An 11,059-nucleotide genomic window follows, 5' to 3' on the forward strand; every position below is an offset into this window, starting at 1 on the left:
CCTAAATAACACTAGGTTGACAATAATGCAAGGTATGTGTAATTCTTGCTGCGCTCGCCAGAACGGTAGCACCGTAAAACATATTAATTTCACGCAGTAAAAGGGGAGAGGGGTCCCGGACCCTATCCCCCTGAATAATTTAATCTTATAAAAATAAAATTTCCAAAATATGCCTCGGAACCCTTAAACGATAGAGAGCTCCGCAATTATAAAACATAGGTAATCACAGATTACAAAGCTCACCGAGACGAGGCATCACCTTTATGAGGCATCACCTTTATGAGACCACCTTTAACATATTAAATGAAAACCATCCTTTATGATCTTGAATATTTATGCATTCTGTTTTTACACATTATCGTATATCATCTGTTAAAAAATTGTATAATAATCATATGATCATATGTTAATCAATACAATGATATAAAATTAAAAATTGCATCCTATCATACTTACAATATATATCATATAATACCATAAAATACCATACAAAAATTGTGAAATATGATATTTAAACGTAGGATATGACATTGTATTGTGTTATACATTATTGTATTTGATCAAATAATACAATATCATAAAACATTATACAATATAGTATTATATGAAACAATATCATTTTGCAATAATACATCAATACATTGAAACATGTGTTATTACATTGAATAATATATTGTATTGTATGATACTGTATCACATTTGTTAATAATATGATATTGTTTTATATGATACAATATAATTTGATACAACATTGTATCATATCAAATGATACAATATCATGGGATTAAATGAAATATTATATAATACAATTATATTATACAAATATATACAATACTATACAGAACAATATCATGATACAATATCATATCATAAAATATCAAATAAAATGATACAATATTATATCGTATCATATAACGTTTTACAATATAACATATGGTATTATATTGTGTCCTATTAAACAATAGTGTTTCATTTCATACAATATTATATCATAGGAATCATGTTATATCATTTAACAACAACCACATCTATCTATCAAGCAGGTTTGAGTGAGGTAGGAGATTTCTTTAGCAATTCCTTAATAATGGAGATCAGGCTCTGCATCTGAAGCAACCTCTGCGTTTCATTTATAATATAGTTAAATCAACTATGCAAGCTATCATCTATAAAACATGTGACCTGTTCCGAAAAACTAAACCTCATCAAGCATCATAAACCTATGGCTCAGATTCAGCATTTAAACCTGTCAGGTGCATCAGTATCATAAGACGCACCATCCATGGAAGTTTGGTGAAGTTAGGACCAGTAATAGCTAAGATATCATCATCAGAGGGCACCAGCAATTAAAACCTTTACCTCCTCAAGCATCCCCAACCGATGGCTCTGATTCAGCATCCATGCCTGTCAGGTGCATCTGTATCATAAAACTCACCATCCATTCAGGTTAGGTGAAGTTAGCAAGTTTGGTGAAGATAGGACAAGTAATAGCTTAGATACAGGACCTGCACCAAAAACTTTAACCAGCTCCGGACGCCGACACCGGGAGTATAACATAAGCTCGTCTCGGTGAGCTAAAAAGGCGAAAGCGCGAAGATTTGAAGGCGAGAGTGCGAAGTTGCAAAGGCGAAGAAGCGATAGTAGTATCACTTCTTTGCCTTAGCAACTTAGCACTTTCGCCTTAGCATCTTCGCGCTTCGCCGTCGCATCTTTTATATTCTTCATATTGTTCATGAATTATACTTGCATTGAGGATTTCCACTATTACAAACTTTCTGGGTATGCAAGTGCATCACGCGGAATTAATGATGAAACCAAAATTATGAAAAGTTTACTCCACTGTTAGGCATTATAACCAAGCTGAAGTTAGTAGCTACTGACAGCCGCCATTACGCCAGTAGAGGTTAACGGCCAATAAGGAAAATCGTCAAAGTACTGAGAGTACTTATACAGAAAATACATTTTACTTTATCGTTGGCATACTTTAGTAAGTTTAGCTAATATCAAGATGATTAATGCATCAATAGTTTGTATGAGCATTGGTAACTTTGGATACAATATAGTGATCAAAATCAAGAGGAATGTAAACCTCTTACATGGGCCCTAACCTCTTTTCAACGCTTTTAGAAACAATCTTTTCTTATTGTAATCGATCAGTGTTTATTATCTATTAAGATTAACTATAGTCAGGTACTCTTCACACATTTGCTCGAAAAGAATAAAGTCTATTCATGATCACAAAAACAACATTACAACAAATGTTTAGAATATTGATGTTCATGTATTACGTAGAAGAAAACAAAATTAACGCAAAATGATTTTTTAAAAATCACTTTCCTCAAGAAATGTAAATAAGAAGAATTCATATTCCTACGTTACCTGTCCCCATTAGTCCTTTTCCATAAAGATATATACATGTATCATTCTAAGATTGACAATTCATTCACCAATGAATATTGCTTATATTATTACAACAATTATTCTTTCATGATTATTGTTCGTTAATTATCACACAATATCCTCATTGTGTATGAATCTTTCTGTATTTGCGTCATTTCCCGCCGTATGTCGATGAGAGAAGTGATGTAACTGTTAACAATCATTTTGTGGCAATGTAAGAGTGTTTTGTGTGTGCCTGCTACGGATATGAAAAACTATATACAGCAATTTATTTACAAATTCGGTGTTTATAACTTCAAAATCAGTTGAACAGAGTGAAAAATTGAGTTATTTCAAAGTCATATCTTGGATACGGTGTAACCAATTTCTATTCATGTATACGGGGGGGGGGGGGGGCATTTTTCTATGGGGGTAATTTTTCTTCATGTTAAACATGAAGAAAAATAACCCTTGGGTCTTTTTTCTTCAGAAAAATCAAATTATTCTTCAGCTAGGGGGGTCATTATTTTACGTCGAAAAATGACCCCCGGTCATTATTCTACGGGGGTCATTATTCTTCATTACACCGGACCTTTAATGTTAACATTTAAGGTCCGGCTTTCCCTTATAAGAAAAGGTCCTACCCGTAGTCATTTATTAAAGTTTCTCTAAAATTAATTATTTTCTTTTGCTAATACACTTGTATCTTAAAGATGTCTTTGTTTACATAATCCAGCCGGCCATTTGCGTATGGTACAAGTATGACGGTATTATTTTAATAAATGACTTTGTGGAATATCAAATATGAATAGCGGGTTAGATTTTGACCAATTGTTTAAGAATCTGAAAAAAAAACCAGGAGTATTTTGTCGATAATTTGCACACACTATGTATAGTCCCTTTGTTTTTAAATCTCTTCCGGTGTATATGTATTAGCAGAGGGTTTCACAACAGGTGAACACGGGTAAAAGAAGCCCTGCAGGCATTCACAGAATGTGCTAAACAGAATACACCCCATAGCTGAGAAAGAAAAACAACGTCTCCGCTGTATAGTGTTCTTCGCAACTAAGATTGTCTTTTTAGCTTGTACTTTGTTTATTTTCAGTAGATCAGAAACTTATGATAATATACTAATAATGTATACGTCTCTAGGTAAATTTATCACTAGTTTAAATGATAAAAGGTCGCATATGTGGATTACCGTAAAAGAGGGTATTCGTTGACAATATAGTGTACATACGTAGCTGTGGTAGATATAAGGGTGTGAAAAGACAAATGAAATTAATTAGATGATACGTGTGCCTATAATTAAAAATCATGTTTTAATGGCTGATTCTCCGAACGCCTACTGCCCAATTATCATTATACAATTAAACTGGGCAATTATGAGGCCTTCTAAAGGGGCACAGGTAGACTTTACCTGTGAGGTAAAGTCTACCTGTGATTCCTTGAATGAAAAATAATATAACAGTTTGTCATTTTTGAATGTCGTTATAATTAAAACTATTGCATAAATAAAAAGAAAACATTGACTAAATTTTAATATATTTATTTAATTCATTAGCACTACATATTATTTAAAAAAACAAAATAATGTTTTAAAATTACATTTTATACACAATTGTCTTTTTTTGGACACATAGCACTGTTTTAAAACACTCATAAATACATGGTTGTCTAAAAATAAATAACAATTCAAAATGACATAAAGTTTTAAAAGTATAATTCATACCAGTATATATACAATATTTACAAAGTAATTTGGGCACGGAGTCTGTCTTAATGTCCTTTCACTTTCAGTCACTATGTCAATGTCCTAAATGAAGAAGTTCCGATGCTGAATCTGCGTAGGTCATAAGGTCGATGATCCCGTCTTGGTATCGCTCCTTCAGGGTCTGCAGTCTCCTCTTGATGGTCGCGTACTTCTTTGTCGGTTGACGAATGGTTCCTCCTGCTTGTTTCTGGATTTGAAGAATTTCTTTCCTGTTCTGGATGTCCTTGAATATCTTGATGACAGTGTAGATGTTTGGGTGCGCGTGTAGGGCCATCCTCTTCAGCTTCCCATGCCATGCTTGTAGGTTGTTATTGGTCCGTGGTCCATTGGTTCCGAAGTGATTCCAAAGAAGTCTGTCACCATTCACCCACTGTTCTGTCACATAGTCTGTAAAGGTCTCTGTCACTTATGTCAGGTCGGCTTCATCACGGTCTTCCAGGGCTTGGAACCACACGTCTTCGATGCTGTCTAGAGGAACTAGGGGTAGGACGGCTGCTCTTCTTATCAGTTTCTTCACGTTGTCATCTTCTCTGTAGGGGGTCTATAAACATGTGATCTGTGCCTTGCGCCAAACAGCCTGTGTAAAATGGAAGAAACATCCTTTGGTGGTGATTCCGGGGAAAACGTCTCTTATGGAGTTATGTACTGCAGTTTCGAAGTCGGCAAGGGCACTGGTGGGAGAGAACTGCAGACCGAGGTCGTTCATCTTGTCGGAAAGGCGAGTGAAGAGTCTTGTGTACATGGCTTGGTTCTTTCCTGGAAGAAGGGCATACACAACGGGCGTCATCTGGTCGTCAGTCATGATGTGGATGGTGAAGATCTGGTAGAACAGGCTGGGGCAGGTGTAGAAGGTTTCATCGCAGAAGAAGGTCTCGGAGGCAGCAAGGTCTTGAAGGTTGTCTGTTGTCGCAAACGCAAGTATCCTGTTGTTCTGGAAGATGTCATCTAGTAGAAGGAATTGTTGACCCGTCTCTGTCTCTGTCCATTTCCCCTCCAATCTGATGTCTGCTGTAGTCTTTGGAAGTGGTGGTGTCTTTTTCTTGCGGGCTCTGTAGAGTGATGACCTGGCGGTGTTGAAAGTTGGCAGCCTCTCGATGAGCTCTCTGCTGGTGTCGTCCCATTCGTTGTCTCGGAGTTTGTTGAGTTCTTCGCTGAAAATGGAGGGGATGGGCCTAACTTCATCTGTACATCTTCTGGAGATGGCTGTCATAATTTGTTTGGCGACAACTTCAGTGTGGTCCGCTGCATGGGTGTGTTGCTGTCGTCCAAAACCTGTGGGGATGTCGTTCTCTGTTGAGATACTGGCGGAACATCCAGATGTAGTGCACCTCCAGAAGATCTTGTTGTCCGTCCTTCGATTTACCCGGTAAATGTAGCCATTGAATGCGAGATTACGTCCCCATCTTCTGTTGGTGATGAACTTAACGTTGATCTGTGCATTTGCCATTGTGAGTGAAAAGTGATGATGTCTGGATTCTTTCCTTATATTTATACAATTCTGCAGCTTGTGTTCATTTATTTACAGCTTGGATGAGTTCAGTTTAACATTATTTATTTACAGCTTAGATGAGTTCAGTTTCACATCATTTATTTACAGCTTGGATGAGTTCAGTTTCACATCATTTATTTACAGCTTGGATGAGTTCAGTTTAACTTCATATATTTACAGCTTTGATGAGTTCAGTTTAACATCATTTATTTACAGCTTGGATGAGTTCAGTTCAACATCTTTACAGTAATTGATTTTAAAACTAATATTTTAAAAAATATCAAAGTGAATTTTTTTTACCATAATGATGTTCAATTACTTGGTTTTATGACTTTATTGAAGCTTATGTCGTTCATTTATTCACAGCTTGGACAAATTTGTTGAAAAAAGTGATTTTTTATCAAAATTTTATCTCAGTCATAATTTAGATAATCATCCTTTAAAATCTCTGATTTTAATTCATACCATAAGATATAATGTTTTATTTTTATTTTGTTAAGATGTAAATTTAAAAATGAAGAAAGATATTTTTTTTAAAAAATAATATTTAATGATTATTTTATTTTACTGAAACATTTAGGTTATATAGCACTATTTATTGCATCCTTTTATTTATTTTTTTTTTAATTAAAATTAAGATAATGTCGTCTACCTGTACCCCAAAGTATATACAGGTAAAGTCTACCTGTGCCCCAAAGTATATACAGGTAAAGTCTACCTGTGTCCCCTTAGAGGGCCCCATAATTGCCTTGACCAATTATTATTTTTAATTGAGGAGTAGGCGTTCGGAGAACACACCGTTTTAATTGACTACCGGTAAAGTGTTTAAAAAAGGAATGAAAGGGATAATGTTGTAATAATCAATCAATCTCTCTCTCTCTCTCTCTCTCTCTCTTAATTAATCTCTCTCCTCTTGTAATTAAGCAAGGATTTGGTAACAAGTAAACACTTAATAAGTAAATCTGTTTCCATCGATAAAGTTTACAAATTTTTGATATGTCTAAGTTATGATTTCTCTGAAAGCACATTTATGAAAAATTAAAGGATGAACTGATACTTACAAAAATTGCGTTGAGCAAGAAAATAAAAACATGTAAATGCAAGGTGTATAATTTGTAATAAAACTGCTATATTACAAAGCGCTTTAATGCAGATATATTTATTTGTAAACTGCCTAAAAAACCACAATATCCTTGCGGTTTAAAGAAAAATATGTATCTCCATGGAAAAAAATATTGATGTTGTTATCAAAAGGGATAGTGTCTAATATTAGCGGTCTTGCATTGGTATAGATTAATTGAGATCAGTCTCGATGCAGCAATGGTACATGTATCATTGTTAAATAGGAAAATGCATGTATGCATTGACTCTTATATAATGATGATTTTTGTTTCAGTGGGTTGGACCCAATAGTTTACATGTAGTTTATGAAAAGGTCCGCCCCGTTGAAATACTGAATGCAGATAATTAATATTCAAATTGATACTTGTATTGATTTATCCCGATGCTATTTTAGAAAAATAGGTTTTTTTTTTTTTTTTTGCAAAGCTAGACCTAACCGTTAGGCACACATCCTACTTTTTCTCGCAGCAAACATAATTGTTCCTAAATTTACCATAAAAAGAATGGAATGTTATTAGTGATATTGAGGATTGAAGATTATACCAGCCCCGCCCCCCCCCCCCCCTCCTCATGGATTCGGAAATTAGGAATTTCATAATTTGGGAAGAATTTTTTTGGGTAATATGTTCTTTTCTTTTTTTTGAGTTACAACTCTCCCTCTCTCTCTCTCTCTCTCTCTCTCTCTCTCTCTCTCTCTCTCTCTCTCTCTCTCTCTCTCTCCCCACGGATTAGGATTTACCTGATTTTGGAATTAGGTATTTTTTGTGTCGAAATTTCTGATGATTAGTCTAGCGCCCCCCCCCCCCCCTCACCCACTTTTAATTTGCTTCCGACGCCACTGCATGACTGCATGGATGCAGTTAGTTTGTTATAGATTCTTGTTGTGATATTTTTCAGTTGATCTTCTTAATATTGGAGTGGACATGAAATTGACTTCAGCGTAGGTTTATTTTTAAAATGTATTCAGAGTAGTGACACATTATCTAATAATAATATTTATATAAATGATTTTCATCGTTAAAATATTTCTATTAAAGGAGCGAGACCGATTACATATACATGTATTGTGTCCTTAGAAAAGACCATAACATTAGAGTAATATCAAGCAATAGAAGTAATATAACATATTTAAATTGATTTTTATCCGACGACCTTTTAAAAATGTGACAAATGCATGGAATCCATTGTAGCAAACGATTGTCCGTTTTGTTGATAGATTTGTCCTCTATGTTTGACAGTTACTGTATCGATTTTCATCTAATGACATTTAGAAATGCTTGTCATGATGTTGACACGATATTTGTGAAAAAAATAATTAAATATAAATTATATATGTGGGGGTACCAGGCAGGCAGAAATCTAGAATAAAATTTTACCGGGATGTAAACATTTGCCTTTTTCACACAAAATATTTAATATTTTGCACAGGTGCTTGAGGACAAGACACAGCCCCCCCCCCCCCCCCACCAATCTAAATCCTCGGTATAGTTGACCTTTTTGATAGAGATTTCTTTGAAGTCATGTACACAACATGTTCTAAAAATTAACTGAAAATAAACGATAAATGTAAAACACTCCCAATGCATTTGAAAAGAGGATCCTTTTTTAATGCAGGTTGGATTTGTTTTAAATAAATCGTTTATTTTCAATTAATATTAAGATCTTCGATATAGTACATGTTGTGTACATGACTTAACATAACTTACACATATGCCCTAGTGCAAATAAAAATAGCAATGATAAACCGCTTGCAGGTATCGTTGTAATTGAATTGTAAATAGTATTTGATTTTAAAATGGGTAACGTTTTTAAGCTTGTATCATATTGGAAAGATGCGCAAAAAGGAGACGTGTGAAATGTCAATTGTTTACACAACAACTTCAAACAGTCAAACACCTGAAGGTGTGAACCCCTCACACCTGCAGGGTGGTGTGTGTATATAACACCTGGTTCTAGCCATTGTTTAATTATTGACACCAATCAGTTTCATTTCTTGTTAATATAAGATCGACCAGTAAAATTAAAGTTGAAGTAATTATTGTGATTTATTTGTGTTCACCAAGCTACATGTATATGTATTTCATTTATATTATGTGCTGGATATATAGCAGTCTGACTCACTTCGGGTAGGTACTCCTTAAAAAGAATGACAAAATAATCCCACTTATTTTGTTCCAAAATACTCAATATTGAAAAAAAAAATGAAAAATATACCCCGGACCTTTTATGTTAGGCGGACCTTTTCTTATACGGGCCGGACCCTTTTAGAGCAAAGGCGGACCCTAAATGTTAACATTAATGGTCCGCCCCGGACCATTTTACGGGGCGGACCTTAAATTATACGACACCGGTCGTCAATATGAACGCCTTCTGTTTCCTCTTTCTGTTCGGACAACTAGCGCTCTCTTCAGGTTTTCGTCTTGCCTTTTTTTTTCTTTATAGGCCTATATTTTCACAAGGTTTCGTTCCATTTTCCACACTCGATAGTTTGTGTCTTGATGAATTGTCATGCATTTGTTACATTTTCAACACATGCGCTTGTTTCGGACATCGTTAGTCTCTTTCTTATATGAATAAGCAGGGGGTGGCGGTGACCTACGTATGAAACAGGTGTCTGTGTGACTTGTAGAACTGTAAGGATGACATGACTAATTTAAACATCCAGCGAATAATTATACGCAAAATTGTTGATAATAAGATATTATGTACTTAGTCTGAAACCTGACAGCGGTCCATCCTGAAGTTAACAATTTTCTTTTTTTGTTTCTAGGAGCTATCAACGACATAGAGTGTACCCACAGCCACCATCGTCACCACGCCCGGGGGACGGCCTACTACCCTGCGGACGACCCCATTGAGGGCGGGTTTGTGGACATGCGCGACCACCCTCTTATGACGCTTCAGGTTTTTCTTCAAGTTTTAATACAATGTACTGAATTTAGATTTTAAGAGAATTTGGACGCATATGCGGTAAGGTATTTACTAAAATGCCCAAATGGATGTGGTAGCAGGTTTGGGTGAGGGTGGCGGGGTTGGGGAGGGAGGTGTTAGTACTGCTTGTAACTGTGAGATAAAGTTTGGATTTGATATATTTGAAAATTTTGAATAATAAATTCAGATTCATAGTTTTAGAAATAAAGATGTATTTAAATGAATCGGAATTTCTACGATACTAACGTTTGTTTAATTTCAGGATTACTTGGAAGGACGCGTTGCCCACGTGAGCGTTGCTATGGACAACCATGCTGGGATTCCTTATGGAACTCACGTTTGCATTCCGGAATTAAACAGGAAATACCATAGATTTATTGATTTTGTCGTACGTATGCAATTTTCATCACGTTTGAAAGTTGAAATATGAGTTTATATAACATTGCCTCGGATAAAATTCATGCTAGTGGCAAGAAAAGTACTTCAACTCAATCAACTGGCTTGTATAGTTGACTTGACAAGTCTATCGCTAGACTTTTTGATGATACTAACACATGTTTAGAAAGTTATACCTTCTCGTGGCAAATAAAAACAATTCTTTGGCTTCAGCTTAAGATCCTCAACGATCTTGGCGTTTTGCTTGATCCCATCATGCATTAATCTGACGATGCAACAATTTTTACTCTTCAAAGCTGTCTAATATTAGCGATTCCGGGTAAATAATGTTGACTTCTATATAGTCAAGGAAAGGCATATATATTCATGGGAGAAACAATATAAAGGGCTCTAGCTGCTATGAAAATCAGAAACCATCTTTCGGTAGGTTCTAACAAAGTGGTATGCCGTTGAATGTGATTGTCATCATTTAAATTCTTTCTTCAGATCTATATAATTATTCCTCTATGCTATCCTTTTTATTGGGGATTAGTTTAATAATTAGTAATTATCCTTAATCCTAATTCTCATTTCAATTTTACAGGTAGTTGACACTGGACCCGCCTTTTATGGTAAGGGATACAGCAGAATAGACATCTGCGTGCGCAACCGTCAGCTCTCCTTTGACGACACCATCAATGGCCCTCTTACTCTAGCCTTTCATTAGATAGTGTCAACATGGTAAAAAATAAATCATTATATTGAATCAGATTCCAAACATTTTTTGTTAATCGAGTTAAGTTTTTTTGAGACGTCCGTCAAAAATTTTCAGTCTCGACGAATCTCGCTGAGATTAATCACGACACCACGATCAACGTTACATAGTAATCAATTAGTCGCCCAGAAACCAACCTTATCTACTGGGTATTTTATTCTCTTTTAGACCAATTCACACTCTACAAAATTGATGTCCCGTGGCCGTCATCTTTGGG

General features: G+C 35.4%; 2 protein-coding genes across 2 annotated transcripts; one reads left to right on the forward strand and one right to left on the reverse strand.

Moving 5' to 3' along the window:
- Positions 1 to 4,064: 4,064 nt before the first annotated feature.
- On the reverse strand, positions 4,065 to 5,095 carry LOC128159153 (uncharacterized). The gene is made up of 2 exons (XM_052822208.1): positions 5,029 to 5,095; positions 4,065 to 4,528 (listed from the first exon to the last, which is right to left on the reverse strand). Exons 1-2 carry the CDS (start codon positions 5,093 to 5,095, stop codon positions 4,185 to 4,187), a joined length of 411 nt encoding a protein of 136 aa, XP_052678168.1. The 3' UTR covers positions 4,065 to 4,184.
- Positions 5,096 to 9,107: 4,012 nt separating this feature from the next.
- Positions 9,108 to 10,838, forward strand: LOC128159151 (uncharacterized). Its single transcript, XM_052822206.1, has 4 exons — positions 9,108 to 9,172; positions 9,532 to 9,665; positions 9,955 to 10,080; positions 10,672 to 10,838. Exons 1-4 carry the CDS (start codon positions 9,121 to 9,123, stop codon positions 10,792 to 10,794), a joined length of 435 nt encoding a protein of 144 aa, XP_052678166.1. The 5' UTR covers positions 9,108 to 9,120; the 3' UTR covers positions 10,795 to 10,838.
- Positions 10,839 to 11,059: the final 221 nt, after the last annotated feature.

Source organism: Crassostrea angulata, chromosome 8, assembly GCF_025612915.1.
Source record: "Crassostrea angulata isolate pt1a10 chromosome 8, ASM2561291v2, whole genome shotgun sequence".
NCBI lineage: Eukaryota > Metazoa > Mollusca > Bivalvia > Ostreida > Ostreidae > Magallana > Magallana angulata.

Coding starts and splice junctions, on each gene's coding strand:
- LOC128159153 (XM_052822208.1), bottom strand. CDS start 5,095: ATGACATCTTCCAGAACAACAGGATACTTGCGTTTGCGACAACAGACA. Junction 4,529..5,028: donor AACCTTCAAGACCTTGCTGC/CTCCGAGACCTT, acceptor CAGACTATGTGA/CAGAACAGTGGGTGAATGGT.
- LOC128159151 (XM_052822206.1), top strand. CDS start 9,121: ATGAACGCCTTCTGTTTCCTCTTTCTGTTCGGACAACTAGCGCTCTCT. Junction 9,666..9,954: donor ACCCTCTTATGACGCTTCAG/GTTTTTCTTCAA, acceptor GTTTAATTTCAG/GATTACTTGGAAGGACGCGT. Junction 10,081..10,671: donor ATAGATTTATTGATTTTGTC/GTACGTATGCAA, acceptor TCAATTTTACAG/GTAGTTGACACTGGACCCGC.